Source organism: Ostrinia nubilalis, chromosome 30 (genome assembly GCF_963855985.1).
Source record: "Ostrinia nubilalis chromosome 30, ilOstNubi1.1, whole genome shotgun sequence".
NCBI lineage: Eukaryota > Metazoa > Arthropoda > Insecta > Lepidoptera > Crambidae > Ostrinia > Ostrinia nubilalis.
This window is the reverse complement of record NC_087117.1, coordinates 4,901,475-4,921,062: the sequence shown is the minus strand read 5'-3', so window position 1 is coordinate 4,921,062 and position 19,588 is coordinate 4,901,475. Positions and strand designations below refer to the sequence as shown.

The window sequence follows — 19,588 nt, the reverse complement described above, 5'->3', positions numbered from 1 at the left end:
AGCCAAATGACGTCCACTGCTGGACAAAGGCATCCCCCAAGGATGACAAAATTCGATACCCAGCCTTCGAATTCAACTATAACGGGACGATCTCGATGGTTAAAATTAGTTTCGTGCTACCATTTCTCATACTACAACTTAGTACTTTACGTCACGTTTACACGGGACGCTAACTAAGTTTTCATAATAAATCTTTTGATGGCGATTCGAAGTCAAAAGTTTTTCTTGCTAGAATGTGTCGGTTCGGGGTCGCCACTCTAGAACTTTTATTAATTTAATTATCTCCAATTCCAGCTTAGGAGGTGGGACTTTCCTTGGCCTCTGCTGCCTTCTAACCGGCTGCAGCAGTTTCGAAGAGGCTATATCGCTCGCGGCGGCTGGAGACAACACTACTGTGGATAAACTGGTGCGGGACATCTATGGAGGGGACTACGCTAGGTTCGGACTGCCGGGAGATTTGGTCGCGAGCAGGTGAGAGACTAGGGGTTTTGAGGGGGAGACAGGGAGTAATTTGAGGGGTTTGGGGGAAGGGAGGACTACTTAGGGGGATACAAGGATTAATTTGAGGGGTTTAGGGAAACGGAGAACTATTTAGGGGGATACAGGGAGTAATTTGAGGAGTTAGGGAGATTTAGTCGCTAGCAGGTGAGAGGCAAGGGGTATTTGAGAGGTTGGTGGGAGGGGGAATATTTAGGGGGTACAGGGAGTAATTTAGAGGAGTTAAGGGGTAGGTGGGACTATTAGGAGGATACAGGGAGTAATTTAGAGGAGTTAATAGGTAGGTGGAACTATTTAAGGGGAGAAAGGGAGTAATTTGTGGAGTAAAGAGGTAGGTGGAACTATTTAGAGGGCGACGGACTATTCTCACCTCTCGTTCCCACGGTTGCAACCCCCATGTAACTAGAGAGGTGGAGAGGCATGGGACTATTCCCACCTCTCTTTAGGGAGTGACAAATAAAGGCTCTGAGAAATGCCAGTAAAATAGCCAGTTCATCTGTGGTTGATGACTCCGGGTGAATTTTTTTTAACTACACATTTAGGTATTTAGTGTGTTGTATAGATTAGTGAGGATAGAATCCAGTTTTGCAACTTCCAAAACCTATAAAATATTGGGAAGCAGCAAAAATTTGTTTGAGAGACAATATCCATCCATATCACTCGCGGCGGCTGGAGACAACACCACTGTGGATAAACTGGTGCGGGACATCTATGGAGGGGACTACGCTAGGTTCGGACTGCCGGGAGATTTGGTGGCTAGCAGGTGAGATTTTTAAGGTTTAGGGGGATGGGGGACTATTTAGGGGAGACAGGGAGTACATTTGAGGAGTTAAGGGGTAGGTGGGACTATAAAGAGGGGAGAGGGACTATTCTCACCCCTTGTGTAAGGGGTTTAAGGGGAGAGGGTAGACTATTTAGTAGGAGGCAGGGAAAGTAGCTAAAAAGGAGGGTGGGGGAGACAAGTAAAAAGCTCGTGGTTACAAAAAACTATAGAATCCTCAACCACAGAGGAACTGGCTATCTTACATTATATTATTATCATATTGATTGATCAATCATAGTTTAATATTTTGTTTTTAAAAGACATTTAAACGGACTGTAGTAATGCATTTTTTCTTAGGGTTATTTGTTTCAAAATATGATGATTTATAATTATATTCTCACTGACTGTTTATTACTTTTATAATGTTCAGTTGCGAGCAGATCAACTTAATTAATATAAATATTATCCTAAATTGAACCTTAAAAGCAATAATTTAAACTCAGTTTTTGATAATCCAGAACAAAAAGTTGATCTGTTGGCTACAATATAAGTTTAAATTGTGTTGCGTTAGTTCGTACTTAGATGCTACAAAGGCCTTAAAGGAACAGCAGGCCTCATGGTATATGCCTAAAAGTGGCAAAAAGGCCCAAAGACGGTTTATAAAGGCCTTAAAACGGCAGAATTGTCCCAAAACGGTTTGTAAAGGCCTTTAAACGGCTAAAAGGCCTCAAAATGGTTGGTAAAGGTAAAAAATCGAGTATTTTGACAACAGAACGGTCTGATCTCGGTGGTTTAAGGTTGGTTTCGGTGTCATGTTGGTTGCGGTCTAGCATTCTATTCCTGGTGGGGTCTATTGTCATTGTTCTCTTTGGTCCATTGGATTCTTTTGCGTCTTCTCTTTCGTGGCTACTCCTGGAAGTAATTTCTGGTCTACCTATCACTGTCCCTCATGCAGGCATCTTACTATGCGTGAGAGGGATGGCATATTTGGAACTTTGGTCAAACCTACCTACGTGAGCAGGTAACGGGCATAAGGAAAAGAAGTTGGTGCAAGGCTTCATTCAGATCGATTCTTCTCTTCTGGTGAAATCTGGTTACATGGTCTCTATCTGATATACATGGGTAACTAAGTAATATTTCATTTTGAAATCGACGCAATGGGGAATATTCATAGATTTCAAAATATGATAATTTTATTTTATAAATACACAGTTAAGTTAGTCCTACAAGACCTGTAAAGAAAATATCGAAATCGGTCTGGAAATAAAAAAAAATACGTGCGTTATAAAAAGGATGCTGCGTATGCTTTTAACGAGTCAAGGGACGTCACGAAAGTATAACACAATATAAGTTGCGTACACTTAATGTAGTAGCTAGAACCGTTGACATATTCAGCTGTTCTTTGACTAAATTCACAAAGGTTACATTGTTTATTTTATGTTATAGCCATAGCGGCAATCTTAATTGTTAAATATGTACTAATTAATCTACTCTATCGCATTGGGGTAACCTGTAATGTTAGAGCTAAGATTGTTTGATTGATTGTTATTAAATAAATAAATAAAATAAATAAATAAATAACATCTTTCGATAAAAAATAGATGATTTGACAATAATAAATGTTATTGGATATTTACACAGTGCCAGTTAGTCAAAAACTAAAGAAAACTTGTGCTATGTCACAGCTAAAAAATATGAGTATTCCCTATTGCAATACCCATGCATATTCCCCGGTGGGCTCTGGTACCGGTGGTGAGTCTCACACTGTTTGAGTGCAGGATAGCGGCTCGCTCCAGGAGAGCCAGCATGCCAATGCTAGCGTTGCTCGGGGACCTGATTGCATGCAGGTAATTTGACATTGACACTGACATCGTTCTGACACTTCTGACATTCACCTGCCATATCATAATCCGTACCATGGACCCATCTTCTTTTGTTTATGGGCAATCAAGTAATTTGACAATCTGACATTGACATCCGTTCTGACACTTCTGACATTCACCTGTCATCGTCATCCGAAATTCCGAACCATGATCTTTTGTTTAGTGGTAATCTCTTTATGAGGTTTATTTGTGCCAATGTCAAGTGGATATTGTGATAGCCATATTTCATGCCATTTGACATTGTATTAACTCTGACATCCGTTCTGACACTTCTGATATTCACCTGTCTAAAATTTCGGATCATCATATTCTTAATGTCAAATGAAAATCGTGAGAACCAGATTGCATGCAGGTAATTTGACATTGCATAATTTTACACTTTCAAAGATAAAAAATAATAATATTCCCTATTGCGAATACCCATGCATATTCCCCGGTGGGCTCTGGTACCGGTGGTGAGTCTCACACTGTTTGAGTGCAGGATAGCGGCTCGGTCCAGGAGAGCCAGCATGCCAATGCTAGCGTTGCTCGGGGACCTGATTGCATGCAGGTAATTTGACATTGACACGGACATCGTTCTGACACTTCTGACATTCATCTGTCATATCATCATCCGAACCATGGATTCTTCTTCTAGCTATTATTATAGTCTATAGACAACATTTAAACATCTAACAGGTTTATTTGTGCCAATGTCAAATAGAAATTGTGATAGCCAGATTTCATGCCATTTAAAGAAAGAAAGAAAGATACATTTATTACAATGGACATCACACAAATACAGGCAATTACATAGACATGACAGTGGCACATAATAATAAAAGAAGAAAAAATAAAAACAAGAGTAAACTGAGCAGTGCCACCCATTCACCAACAAAATGCCCACTGCAACGGAACCCCACTCATTTGACATTGATCTTACTCTGACGTCCGTTCTGACACTTCTGACATTCACCTGTCCCATTGTCATCAAAGGACAATGTTCGTTCTCCATACATTGTTCGCCTAAGAACCAACAATTTTGACATATTACTACCCGAAAGCGAAATAATACGATTCTATGTGTAAGAACAATGATTCCTGATGGACACTTGCCATAAAATTAATGATTAAGAATATTAAATCACAGCGATTTTATAATATGTCGTTTATGACAACATGGCGTCTAATGTATTGTGTGAATGTATGAACACCGATTCGCGAAAAATGTTTTGTATTGTCGTCACGCCGAGTCGCAGCCAAATAGTATAAAATAATAGAACAAGTTTTAGAAATACAACTCGGCATTCCACTTTTATAATATGCCCACATATTGCACGTAAATAAACAACATGAATCGTAGGTTGTTTCCACCCTTGTCATCTGACACATGAAATAAACTCCTATTGTTATATGTAGTATTATAGATATCGAAGCCGAATCGTATATAATAATAGAATGGGTTTTGGAGATCACTCGGGATTCCACTTTTATAAAATACCTACATATTGCATAAAAATAACACGAATCATGGGTTTTCTTTTCACCATTTACATCTGACACGAGATAACAAACTCCTATCTCCATGACTACCGTCGTAGTCTATGCCAAAGACTACAATATTTTAAGCAAGAAGTTTCAAACCTTAGCGGCTACAGTAACCCCTGGGCCACATACATCGTGATAACATTCGGTCGACACCGGAACGAAGTCTTGCGATTATGCAAAAAAGCACCGTATTCTAGTGCGGCTATATCACGTTCAACCGGGGTTTTAATTCGACTAAAGTCCTGACTAAAGACTGGAAGAAAATACGCCGCATTGTATGAGCACTTCGTGTTCGTTAAAGCGGCTTCAGATCTAGAGCCTACATAGTTTTCTTTCCAATAATATCCGCAAGTAGCGCTGCATGATCTTTACAACAAAAACGGCAATAGTTATTAAGGTGCCAAAATTATATGATTACTTTGGCACGGTATTATACACGTTCGAAGATTTGTCATTTTCATTCATTTCATCATCATCATCATCATTTCAGCCACAGGACGTCCACTGCTAAACATAGGCCTCCCCCAATGACTTCCACATCGCACGGTTGGTAGCGGCCTGCATCCAGCGCCTTCCCGCTACCTTTATCAGGTCGTCGGTCCACCTTGTGGGTGGACGTCCCACGCTGCGTTTTCATTCATTTATTATTTTCTTAAAGTGCCGGAAAAAAAATAGTTTCTAGCTGTCCCAGCAACTTCGTCGATAAAAAGTTGTCTTGTCTTATCTTTAAAATCGTAATATTAATTTCTGAACGTATCCTGTTTGACACCTAATAATATTATTTGACATAGCTGGCTCGGCGAATTTCGGCAAATTAATTTTGACATTGCAGAATATGACTTTTGATAGGTTTATCATAGAATTCGGCGGGGATATCCTCACGGAGGAAGTTCGAAAAATGGCGGAACAAGATCTTATAATAATGCAAGGCCGAAGCTGTAACGCGCGTGCTCCTACGTATAATCCGGCGAGTATACAATAAATAGTAATGTCTGGTAAATACTGGTAATACGTATCGTTCGTTCGTTCGTTTCAGCCGAAAAGACGTCCACTGCTGGACAAAGGCCTCCCCCAAGGATTTCCACGAAGACCGATCCTGCACCGCTCGCATACAGGCACCTCCCGCGACCTTCACCAGATCGTCGGTCCACCTAGTGGGAGGCCTGCCCACGCTACGTCTTTCGGCTCGTGGTTGCCACTCAAGAACTTTCCTGCCCCAGCGGCCATCAGCTCTACGAGCTATGTGCCCCGCCCCGTCTATGTCTATATGCGCTACGATTACAGGGTATAATTTTGCATAGTCGCAAGACTTCACTCCGCTGCTGTCAAATCAATGTCGCATAATGTTATCGCAATGTGTGTGGCCCTTGGCCAAATCACAGAAGCCTATGCGAAGAAAGAGCACTTGAATGACAATGAAAATCAGGGTTACCATTTTGTAAGATCTCCTCACTATTGAGGGTAACAAAGTAACATTAATAATCTAGCCATTAATTACATTTATTACCTATACGAGAAAGTAAAGCAACATGCGGTTTTATTTTAATTTGTAAAATATTTGTTCTAAGTTTAGTTTTACAACAGTATTGCTGTTTCAGCTGTCACTGTGAAGCTTTGGGAAAATAAATAAATAGAAAAAATATTAACATAAATATTTATTTAAGTTTTTATGTTCATTATCATAATATGCCAATTTAAGTTACACTGTGTGACAGTCTTTGACACTAAACAAACTCTTCAGCTTAATAATACCTACCTACAGGGCGTTTTTATAGTTACTCTTGCTGATGAAACAAGAAGGGTTGATTCTACTACTGAAATATAACTACTTTTCTTACAGGACCAATATCAAATTCTCAAAAAAATTCACATCCTCGTGATGGTGATAATTTCTATGGAGAGGTTTTTTTTTATATTCGGTCTCTTGGGATAAGTTATTCCATTTGAGCAGTAGAATTAATCCTTTTTATTTGATCACATATAAAAATAACACAAGTGTTTAGGAAAACTTCTTCTTTGGTATGGTATCACCAAGGAGTTATAATGGGCGGCAACTCTGCATCACTGACTTGTAACTTTCAAACAGTATGAATATAGTTCCAAAATACTGGACTGTCCTGTCGATGACATTGACAGTGGGGCGCCATCGTCAATACCGGATCGCTGGTTCAGATTTTTGCCATGTTGGAAACCATATAGTTGAACGATGGTAGCGCCCCCCTGTCATTGAGTTTGGTGGGACAGTTCAGCGTGGGTCATCTATAATAAGGGCACCACATTGGTTTTCTTTCTGAAAAAAGGCTTTCACTTTTACTTAGTTACTTTTTTTTAGTACTAACCCTTTAGCACTATTTCATTGAAATAAAAACGCACAGAAGACTGAAATTGAGTCAACTGACGTGACATTTATAATTTGTTGACATTATGACAGTTTGACAAGACTAGGGATTGAAAAAGTTTTAATTGAAAAAGTAAAATGACAATTTATTAAAACGATTCATAAGGATATAACCGATTAAAAATATTTATAAAACGTTCTGATACTTGCCTGTAGCGATTATCCAATCCTGGTTTCTACTGAAAAACTACCTCGGGGCAAGATTTTAATAAAATAATAAAATCTTTATCTTCTCTTTCACAATCTATAAAAGTTCATTTGGTCTATTATTATACATGTGCTATGAATGAGGGTTTTCGCGATTGGAAAATCCGCGAGATGGCAATACGTAGACGCGAGGTCCAAATGCTGCATGATTGGTGGATTTTGACATATCTGTCAATGTCATGTCAAAAATAACCAATCATGCCGCATTTGGACCTCACGTCTACGTATTGCCATCTGGCGGATTTTTCAATCGCGAAAACCCTCATTGGCATAGATTATGAGAGACTGGCAACTATACTAGGTTGATATATGTTTCTCTCACTTCAACTAGCATTGGATTCAACATCGGATTCTGACACTTTTACAGTTATGATACCATGAATATCAGTTTATGGTCCTAATTATTTTTATTTTATTTACGACCTTCGACCAGTTGGACACTTTAAATAGCTTCTTGTAATAGTGTCAATATCTTTTTAGCTTTTAACGCAAATCTAGTCTTCAAAGCAGTTTGATCGATTTATTTTATTTTCAAAATCGATATTTTATTGTCTATGATGGCCGCAGGAACATCACTATACATGGACTCCCAGCAATAAAGTACGGTAATGCCTCGTACAGATTTTATCGGCAAAAATTATGGAACTTGATAGGTTTTAGACCATGCCACGCACCAAAACGTCCGGAAGTTGTAATAGTATTATAGAATAAACGTTAAAAGACTTATTTATTTAACTTTTCAATGCTTAAGTGTCCATTAGAATGAAAGGGTGCTTAATGTATTAAAAAAATTAGAAAATAATTATGATGGGTTAATGTTTTTGGGCGGTTTTTAGGCGATTTCTGACAATGTCCTTTCCGGATTCTTTTTAATGACAAGTGGAAGTCGTGAAAGCCAGATTGTATGCAGGTAATTTGACATTGCGTTCTGACACTTCTGACATTCACCCGTCATATCGTCATCCGAAGTTCCGGACCATGGACCCCCCGATCGAGATGATTCAACTCTAGTCCTCCAAACACCATCAGTAGCAATGGCATCAATTACTGTCATTCCTTGGTTGGGTTGACCACAAACTTGACCTTCACTGGCTGGGTTTTTGGCAGTCATGCTGTAGATCCTGGCTACACAGGAGTTGCAGCGGTGGGAAAGAGAGGTCATTCAGTCAGATAGTGCCGTGTCATTCCATCTTCTCTAGCCTTGCCACACTACAGCCGTCATCACTCCATTCCAACCACAACACTGTCAGTAGTAATGACATTTCTTCATTATTACCCGGTATAGGTCACGAAGCGAGAGTTGAAGCGATCAACAGAAGTACGGTCGCCGCGCTGAGGGCTTGCGTAGTCTTACTGACAAGCGCTTTCTGTCTCGCTTGCACACATTCGTTTTTACCAAGAGGGGTGGTAGCCAGTGTATTCGATATTTGTATTTGAATGTGATGAGGGTGTTCCTGTTCATGCTAATATTAAGTGAAGTTTAGACTAGCAATAAAACTTCCAGAAGTTGAATTCCGCAAGCTGTTTACCACTGCGTAAATAGCTATGACAAGTCAATTTCTGCAAATGTTATCGCTAACCTAAACCTCGCTTTACCTCACATCTAAAACGGGTGGTAATATTTACCCCCTCTGAGAACGCAAGATCTCTAAACCCCGGTCTCCGAGCACGTAGAATTTTGTCCAATGACCCCAAGCTACTCATCCTTATCGCTTGCGCGTAATTATGTTGCTGTCGCGCTCGCACACTCACTGCGGGCGCCCGTCGCACAGTCGCGACAGCAATATAATTACGCGCGAGCGATAAGGATAGGTAGCTTGGGGTCATTGGACAAAATTCTACGTGCTCGGCGCGACCAGACTATAGGCCTAATTAATTATTATTAATTTGTATTTAATGTCCCCAGCTTCGGCCAGATGGCGTCGGCTGATCGCCGCGCCAAAGTGTCTCGGGAGGACCTCGCTAGGGCCACTCTCGTCACCATCACCAACAACATCGGCTCCATTGCCAGGCTGTGCGCTTCTAACGAGAATATTGAGAGGGTAAGTGCTGTATGTCTGGGGAGTAAGGTTGATAATAGTTTAGCAAAATCTTCGGCGCCATTGCTAAAATCTGTTTCATATGAGAGGGTAAGAGATTTTGTACCTTATGTCGAAGGAATAAGGTATATGTTACTCTATCGGATATTAAATGGACCTGCTAGAGAGGTAATCAAAGGTGACTGACGCCCGTATTTACAAACATTACTATGAGGTCTCACGAGTACGCGTGGACGTACAAGGTGACACACGAACCAATCACAGAGCTCTATTCAACGCTGTGCGTTCGATTTGCTGACTTAAGCAAGCATCGTTTGTGAATACGGGCGTGAGTTTAAGCATTTAAGCGGCTTCGTTTTTTTTCCTTTTAGTTGCGCCCGAGCGGGCAAGCGAGACGCACGTCACACGACCTGTAAGCGCTACCGGGTACCCGGCAAAAATTGTGCAGGGTACCCGGCAAAACCACTACCCGCCCCATGTCTAATAAATATTCATTTTTTTTATTTTGAGTGATAATAAAACTATGTATTTAATTCTGCAGGTGGTGTTCTGTGGGAACTTTCTGCGAGTGAATCCGTTGTCAATGAAGCTTCTATCCTACGCCATGTCGTACTGGTCGCGAGGCGCATTGAAGGCACTCTTCTTGGAACACGAAGGGTGAGTACAGAAGTTGGGATGTTTAACTGCCTAGTTTGCAGAAATATTTATAACTAGGTATATTTTAAAGACTGTAAACCTTTAAAAAGAGGCTAATCTATCTTCACCTTCAATATCATTATAAGCTTATAGCAATCTACTAGTATAGGCATATAATGATGATGATGATGTTATAGTCAGTCATGTCGCCTGTTCACTTCCAAACGATAGTCATAGTTCTTTACCATATCATGTTGGTAATCATTATTTTTAAAAACAGTAGATTTTTATATGGAAATTTGAATTTGCTGCCTGCTGCTCTTTCCTGAACAGTAATCCTGTCTTCAAAAAGCGACCGTATACTCTAGTCGGTTACGTTCTAATTTCAATGTTTATTTCCAGCTACTTCAGCACAGTGGGCTGCTGACGCCATTTTGATCTCTAAACCTAATCAAAACAGTCTCATTTAGTGCACTCAAAAAGCGACCGTATACTCAAAGCAAATACGTGCTAATTTCGATATTTATTTCCAGCTACTTCGGCGCACTAAGCTGACTCCATTTAGATCTCTAAACCTAATCTAAACACTTATTTAGTGCAGTCAAAAAGCGACCTTATACTCAAAGCAAATAGGTGCTAATTTCGATGTTTATTTCCAGCTACTTCGGCGCAGTCGGCTGCCTCCTCCATTTAGACTTGAAGCAGAAACAGCAAAGTGCGTCACGCCACGCCACGCCCCCTACCACGGAACCGAGTCAAGCGGACAGGTGAATTGGGCCCTACGCCCGTAGACATAAGGCTGACTGTTGCGTGACTAGACAATCGTTGATTTGCCGTTTTTAAACTTGAATTGAACAAATAAATGTGAGGTGCAGGGTTCGAAAGGATAATTATCGTGATAATAACAGATGGATAATTATCGGTTGATAATATAAAAAAAATGCGCTCGTGAAAATGAACTGTATTCGAAGTCTTCGAACTTACGTCTAGTGGTGGGCGTTAATCAACATAGATAGTTATAAAACCTATCTATTTAGCTCCACAATGATCACTAGTTATCTAGCGTCAAAATATTTATCTATTTTCCAAGCTTTATGCGACTAGCGATGGATAACTTGACAACAATCAGCAACCAAAAACATAAAGCAACATTCGCAATCATAATTTCTTATGAAACAATATGACAAATTGATCTTATACTGTTGATAATTATCCGATAATTGTCATGAAGCGTAATTATCTTGATAATTTCGAACCCTGATTAAAGTGTCAAAGGATCTGTTGACATTTTTAATAGAAAATTTAAATAAATACAAATTAAATTGTGCCTACAAGACGCTTCGCTTGCAAATAGTATGGTATTGTTATAGTTGAAATGTTGAATGATACCGATCGGAGCACATAATCTGTGGCTGCTCGTTTGACAGCTGTCATTGTGACAGTGACGTTTGACAGATGAGGCCCTGGCATAATAAAAAGATAAAATTTTAAGCATTTGCCACCAGTTAAAAAAAAATCGAATTAAAAACATAATTAATGAGAGATATGTTTTTAAATTGTTTTGTTGCCCCTTTAGTTTTAAGAAGGGTAAGTCAAAGCCGTTTTTGCAAGGCAATATAGTTGTCACTATATTTTATACCTTATTCTGATGAAAACAATGACAGTTTTCAATGATTCGACTAAAATAAAATAATTTTGACTAGTTTTATAAAAAACGGACTATTTGTTTTGTATTAAAAATACATTCAAATTAATAAGTAATTTAATTATTGATTTAAAATTGACGCTGTCACAATATTATTGCTATTTTAATAGAAAAATACATTGTTGAAGTTTAGTTACTATTCCTAGAACGCAATTTTGTTGAAGCTGTTATTAAACATAGCGCCATCTGTTGAGAAATTGTTTAAACTTTAAATCTAATGAGACTACAAAAATGGACCTTATTTAATATGCAATAAAGCTATCTATCAAACAGTGTGATAGTCCTGTTGACACAGTTGCATTTTTTACAAACGTTTCTATAGTCTGGTCGCCGAGCACGTAGAATTTTGTCGTCGCACAGTCGCGACAGCAACATAATTACGCGCGAGCGATAAGGATGGGTAGCTTGGGGTCATTGGACAAAATTCTACGTGCTCACAGACTGGGCTTTAGCAGATGTCATACCGTTGACGACAGACCGACTAACTATCAAACAGAAAAAAAGGGGAATAAATTCTATGTGCGATACAAGTTTTCGAAATTATTTGAACCTTGCATACAATATTTCTTTTCGTTTTAGTACAACTGCATTTCAGAATAAAAGCTTGTTTTTAAAGAAGATTTTTTTATTATATTAATTTTCCAACTTTGTTCCACAGTTAGTCGTTACTCGTCAGCGATTCAATTGTCGTTGAACTCGCATAATAAACGTAATTGTATAAATTATTTCGCATTTTAGTGTGGTAGAATCATTCCTAATTTATACTGATGTTTTGTATAGTTTGAAAAGAGACGGGGGTGTATTTCTTGTAAAAGCGAAATACCACTCACTGATTAATCACGAAATCTCAGGAAATAAAACACCTACAAACTTGAAATTTGACAGGTAAGTTCCTTATAGTGTGTAGACATCCGCTAAAAACGGATTTTATGAAACTCCACCCACAAGGGGTTAAAACAGGGTCCACGCGTACGAAGTCGCGAACGGTGGCTTAAGTCCGGTCGCCGAGCAGATAGAATTTCGTCCAATGACCTCAAACCTACGCATCCTTGTCGCTCGCGTGTAATTATATTGCTGTCGCGACTGTGCGACGGGCGGCCGCAGTGAGTGTGCGAGCTTGAGTCATTGGACGAAATTCTATCTCCTCGGCGACCGGACTTTAGTTAAAATATGTATATACCCCCGTCTCTTTTCCACACTTAGAATGTACTGAACGTATTTTATTATTACCGTTTGCACAAACTTTTTTTGTAGTATTTCTATGTTTTAGTTTTAGGTATATTATATATTTTTCTTTACATACACTGTTGTGTGCGTCAAACGCGTTGTTTTTTAGAAAAAAATCTGATCGTGTATTTTTTGTTTCGATTTTTCTACATTGCCAATGCTAACTGTCAGTTGGTGATAAAATATCTGGTAGTTTAATAAGTTATCTGACAGATAAACTACAAATTTCAGTTACACAGGTCTCAGATAGAGATATCTGAAAGATAAACGCGTTAATAACCCATCGGGGTCAGTTATCGTGCCTGGCTAGCTACCACCATCTTACCTAAGTCTGTCGCCATAACAACAATGTTAACAGCATTGTTGTGTTCCGGCAGTTAGAGGTAAGATAGCCAGTTCTGTGGTTGAGGATTCCGGGTGAAGCTCGCTTCTACCTTCGGCCTGATTATTTCTTTCCATCAGGTGAGATACAGGCTAAGAGCTTCCTCGTTGTGGATAAAAAAAGTGCCAGATAACTATCAGGAACTTTATCAGTAACCGGTAAAATGGCACTATAGATCGTTCCATCCACGAAGACGGGCGATTTTGATTCGAGCAATCCGAGCGTCATTATTGCAGTGTGCGTGTGCACTCATGGATAATTTAGCGTGTGCCGATAACACTCAAACATTAGCGGAAGAATGGTGGGGCGCGTCTTTGTGGATGAAACGATCTAAATCTATGTAGAGGGCATTGTAATCGAAATAGAGCTGAATTTTTTATACTGGGTTGGGTGTATTTTTGTTGAATATAATTTTAGTGTAACATTATACGGTGGTTGTATATTTGCTGCAGTCTTATCAAGCCATACATTTCTGTTGTAAAATAGCGCTTCTCTCAACTGAATAAGGTCTATAAGGTACAGTCAGTGTTGAATAGTTCGTGACACCCAGCGGCAAAAAAGTTGACTAAAGCCTGGTCCGTGAGCACGTAGAATTTTGTCCAATGACCCCAAGCTACCCATCCTTATCGCTCGCGCGTAATTATACTGCTGTCGCGGCTGTGCGACGCGCGCCCGCAGTGAGTGTGCGAGCGCGACAGCAACATAATTCCGCGCGAACGATAAGGATGGGTAGCTTGGGGTCATTGGACAAAATTCTACGTGCTCACAGACTAGGCTTTACAATCTTATTTATTAGCCGGTTACGTCTTGGTCACGCTTGTACCCCTGTATTTCTTCATAAACTGCACATCAAAGACAGTTCTTTGTGCGAGTGTGGCCTAGATGAAGGCACTCTGGATCATATCTTCAAAAGTTTCCTCTTTCCCTTTAAGATATCCTCTCCTATAAAATTCCCCGCCCTTTAAATTTTAATTCTTTATTAACCCTTATAACCTCTCCTGTCATAAAATATATTTTTAAATACATATCAACATATAAAATAAAACTATAATTGTTTTAAGTAGTAAAAAACTCATTGAAGAATGAATTAATTCAATTAACACCGAGCAATCTTCAAATTCCACTGTCCACCGTATCTCTCCAAACACTCGACATTGGCAAAACCAGTGTGCTTCAATTACGCACCATTGAAGCCATTAGGCAAAATAATTAATTAATAATTATTCCAATGAGGGTTTTCGCGAATGAAAAATCCGCCAGATGGCAATACGTAGACGCGAGGTCCAAATGCTGCATGATTGGTTATTTTTGATATGACATTGACAGATATGTCAAAATCCACCAATCACGCAGCAGTCAGACCCCACATCCACCCACGTCCCGCCATCTAGCGGATTTTTCATTCGCGAAAACCCTCATTGTAACAAAGACGTGTTGCGAACTTTTTGGCTACTTTGACTTGACTTAAGGTCGTATGTCCCTTAGATGGGGCAGAGGGCGTCCACAACAGTCCTCCTTCGCGTTCGGTCTTGAGCTTCGCGTTTGATCTCGCTCCAAGTCTTGCCGATTTTTTCTTTGGGTGTCGCAAACTATTTGACGCTGACTATACTATCGGCAACAGTGTTAACTGCCCATTGCCGGTCATGGCGTCTCGTTCTATCGCAAAGAATCACCATTTATGAGAGCGAGAGCAAAAACAGAAATGGATAGTTAACACTGTGGCCGTGTGTACAGCAGTCAGTTGTCTATAAAATTAGAGAGAAAGAGCACACCAAAATAAATACTGTAGCATCTTTTGAAATTCGTTTTCAGAGCGATTTTGCGATAAAAATGTATGAGTGATTATTTATTTATTTATTTACCATGAGCATACTTATATAAAAGTTTTACAATTTTATTTATCTCCGATTTTGAAATATATAACCTCCTCCTTTTATGAAGTCGGTTAAAAACTATCAGAAAGAACTAGAATGTTTCTAAATCACGTTTTAAAATTATTTTGTAATAAACTGGGTTTTATTTACTTTTGCATGTTAATAGTTCCAAAACCCTAACTTTATTATGTATGATACAAAATAAATTTGTTTATTTATATTATGAAAATTATGATGAAAGTAAACAGGGACGTTACATCGCTCTATTATTGTCTATGGAGAAACTGATTTTTACAGATAATAAAAACCGTTTTTTGTGAACAATAATCCAATTTAGAAATGTTATATTACAATAGAATCTAGGTATATTTAATTTTGATTTGTATAAACAACCCGGTCGAATGAGTTTTCGCGAATGGAAAATCCGCCAGATGGCAATACGTAGACGCGAAGTCTAAATGCTGCTGCAGTCCAAATTGGTTATTTTTGACATGACATTGACAGATATGTCAAAATCCACCAATCACGCAGCAGTCAGACCCCACATCCACGTCCCGCCATCTAGCGGATCTTTCATACTCGAAAACCCTCATTAACTGCGCACCGGGCGGCCGTGACGTCACATCACGCTCTGGTCTGGCGAGGGAGAGTCGCATTCCAGCGGGGTGCGCAGTTAGCTCGTGTTGTAGAAATGTTATATTGTATACTCTGGACATATTTAACGTGTACGTTGTTTCGTTTGGGCCATCGCTTGTTTGTATGGAGAATGTAGCGGATATAAGTGGGCTGATATTATAAATATTTTATATCATTAGAAATAAAAGTAATCTATTATAGTTGTGTGTTTTCTTTTATTTTGTAACCCTCTACTTCAGTCTTTCCCAAAGTGGGCGATAACGCCCCCTTGTGGGCGCTGCAGGCTTAAAGGGGGGCGGTAAGAGACCCCGGAAAAAAATCGGGGCATTGTGTAGAGGCTTGGTAGGCCATTTGTAATTTCATCTACTTAGGAGGTCTCTTAGACACCGACTGAGCATTTGACTCTTGAAAAGTTAATGGGGGCGCTCAAAAGAATTTATTCTCAAAGTGGGCAGTAGACAAAATAAGTTTGGGAACCGCTGCTCTACTTCAACATTCTATAGGTCTAACTCAGTCAGTGCCTGAGGCATAAAAGCGGCACGCCTTAACCTTTTATAAGGCAATGGGAAAATAGTTCCCATCGAATTTAAACCTTATTCGCTTGTCTTATGGTCCAAAAATAATTAATTTGATTAGATTAGAATAGAATAGTTTTTATTTGAAAGAAAGACATACAAGCAGGAAAGAATTAGTGTTAAGTGGATCCCGTTTTACCCTCTTAGGGGTTGAATTTTGCAACATCCCGTCTTACTGAGCACCTGCGTTCTAAAAGGAACTCCCATGCAAAATTTGAGACTCTTAGCAGTTGCAGTATCTGATATTTTGTGATGATAAGTAAATATAACTTAATTTCTCATAATAGAACGAAGGACCACAGTTTTCACCACGTTAGAAGAAGAAACTCAAATACAAATATAATTTTACTTTCATAAAGACTACATAACTAAATCTGAGAAACGAAAAACAACATTCGGTGTATTATCTTCTTCCTCATCTGATTCTTTATACATATTCTTTAATCTGTGGTTTGATTTAGGCGGCCTATTTTTCCCACCTATGCTTTCTACAATATTCATAAGCATGTCAATTTCTTCAGAAGAAAATAGATCATTGAGTCGCGTCCTCAAAACGTCATTTCTTGCATCCTCAGTATTGTACGTTACGATTTTATTCATCAACTTATTTATTTTTCTATCATCATCGTTTTTTGGTTGGCTTAGATAAATCCGACCGTCGTCGTCGTATTTTGAGTATGGCAACACTGGTATTTTGTTCTGGCGGTTGTTTTTCAGCAGTATTTGGTAGGTTTTTCGAAGCATCATGTTTTCGTCCATTTGATTTACATCGTGTTCGTGGTTATGCATTTGGAGCGGTTGTTCGTTTACACGTACGATGCTGTGCCCGCGATGTGCTTTTGCATGTGGCAACACGCCTTGTTGAGACTGGGTTACCAGTGCTAAAAAGACCACATGCTTATTAGAAAAGGATTTAATTAAATATCTCGTAAAAGTAACTTAAAAGATGAAAACGAGATGATTTCATAAATAAAAAATAGAAAAATCATGAATTATTACAGGATGTTTTAGCACTAGGAAAATACATAATTCTTTTATAATATTTTAAGTTTTTCTTACCGGAAATTAAAATTGAAAACACAATCCGAACGTAAGCCATGTCGTCGATGCATCAAATCAAAAGCTCAAAAGGTCATAACTTCAGTTAATGGTTACTTACTTGAAATGGTTCCGTAGGTAATAAAAATAAAATTATTTTTGAATTAATATTTGTAGGGCTACTTATTTAGGCGAGTGAGCTTTACACGTGTGGTGGCTCGCTACTGCTCGTTTTTCAAAAGTTTTGATAGACATTACACTATCGTTATGTGCATGTACACGTACACACATAAAAGTAAAGCTCACTCTCCTTCGTGAGTTGTAAGAACTGATTGATACATTTTAGGACAGCTTACTAGTAGTCTAGACTCTAGACCTACATTTCTTTGTTTTTGAGGATTGCTGGAGAAACTCTCTTCAACCTTCAGTTTCATCGTCACTTTCCATCGACTTATCCGTTGTGGTTTAAAAAATGTCACGACTTTTTATTAAAAGGTTTGGAATTGCTTATTTTTTAAGGTTTCAGAATTTCATTGCAGAATCTTGAAAATTAATTAATCAAATCTTAGTTAATGTAATCGAATGCTCCAAGATAAGGATTATTACGAGTACTATACACTCACGTGTTATACTATGACGTAAGTAATGTACTCACTAGGCAATACGTAACAGCGAGCAATGACGTTCCAGTGGTTTGATGTTGCTTTACTTAAATCTATATTTATATAAGCGAAAGGTCACTGATTGACTGACTAACTCACTCACTCATCACGAAATCTCAGGAACTACAAGTGCTAGGAGTCTCAAATTTTACATGGGGGTTCCTTTTAGAACGTAGATGCTCACTAAGAACGGATTTTACGAAACCACCCATAAGGGGGTAAAACGGGACCCATGTGTACAAAGTCACGGGCGGCCGCTAGTACTAGTCACAAAAAAAGACGAAATAAAAGTTTCAATTCAATTAGTATAATCTATATATATAAAAATGAAACCCGTTTTCCGTTGTCACGACATAACATGAAAACGGCTTGACCGATTTGGCTGATTTTTTTTTTGTAGTTTTCTAATACTCTGTACAAGGTTTTTACGGAAAAAAATATAAAGAAAATCTCTACGCTAAGGCGGTACGAAGTTCGCCGGGTCAGCTAGTTTATAATAAATGTTCTTCTTTCTTTCTTAATTTCATCATCATCATTTCAGCCACAGGATGTCCACTGCTGACATAGGCCTCCCTCAATGATTTTTAGATTGGCCGGTTGGCAGCGGCCTGCATCCAGCGCCTGCCTGCTACCTTTATGAGGTCGTCTGTACACCTTGTGAGTGGACGTCCTTCGCTGCACTTGCCGGTATTCCCCAAAGATAAAATAAAAGTCGTAAATAAAGAAATACATAATTTTATTTTGATGCTCATTCTATCTACATAGTTAATTACACTAAAACTATAATAACGTATTAAAATTCTTTAACGAATTTTAAACCATTTCTTTGTTCGGTATTATAGGTATTTATGTGGTCAATCTAATATACAAATTACAATACAAATATGTATTATACATACATTCATTTAATTTCTATGTGAAAACTGTATACAAACAATGTAACATCTATATCCCATATTGAAGTCGCTTCACGCGTCCTCGAATCGGTAGAAAACTTTATCGAATCGAATTAAAACGAATGTCATTTAGTCTACTTTGGATATTTCGTCATTATAAACACAAAATCAATAATAATACAAAGTCACTGGGTGTGTCTAAACAACTAATGAATTTAAATTATGTAGCACCGAATATACTATTTTTTATAAAATAAACTTTTTAATGTCAAAGATAACGTAACAATTTTATAAAATTAAATCCATCGACAGGACATTTTATAGATTAGAATTTTAACAAAACAACTGCGAAAATTAAATTTTTGCCGATAAATAAAATTACATATTTTTTTATTTCTACAACTTAACATAAATGTAAAAAATATTGGATAGGGAGAAATTGGAAGCCCTTTTGCTATAGCTGCCCCTAAATATAATATTGAGCTATTATTACAATGAGGGCTATCGTTTTTATACTTAACAGTTGGCACCCCTGGCGATTGACAGGACCTTACCCTACAGTGGCGCCATCTTGATGAGTGCAAATGCGATAGTCCTCCTACCACTTTAGCGCTCACCAGTTGGTGCCACTGTCTTCGCTAC

General features: G+C 38.6%; 1 protein-coding gene and 1 long non-coding RNA gene across 2 annotated transcripts in view; one reads left to right on the top strand and one right to left on the bottom strand.

Moving 5' to 3' along the window:
- LOC135085931 (pantothenate kinase 3) overlaps window positions 1-10,722 on the top strand; it is a 33,237-nt gene extending 22,515 nt beyond the window's left edge. Inside the window, exons 8-11 of the mRNA XM_063980714.1 lie at window positions 295-471; window positions 9,183-9,318; window positions 9,857-9,972; window positions 10,611-10,722. Of these exons, the coding sequence (XP_063836784.1) occupies window positions 295-471; window positions 9,183-9,318; window positions 9,857-9,972; window positions 10,611-10,722 (541 nt within the window). The remainder of the gene's footprint in view (window positions 1-294; window positions 472-9,182; window positions 9,319-9,856; window positions 9,973-10,610) is intronic.
- Window positions 10,723-16,680: 5,958 nt separating this feature from the next.
- Window positions 16,681-17,488, bottom strand: LOC135086056 (uncharacterized). The gene is made up of 2 exons (XR_010260277.1): window positions 17,410-17,488; window positions 16,681-17,231 (listed from the first exon to the last, which is right to left on the bottom strand). It is a non-coding gene; the product is annotated as an uncharacterized LOC135086056 (long non-coding RNA).
- Between the last annotated feature and the right edge of the window lie 2,100 nt (window positions 17,489-19,588).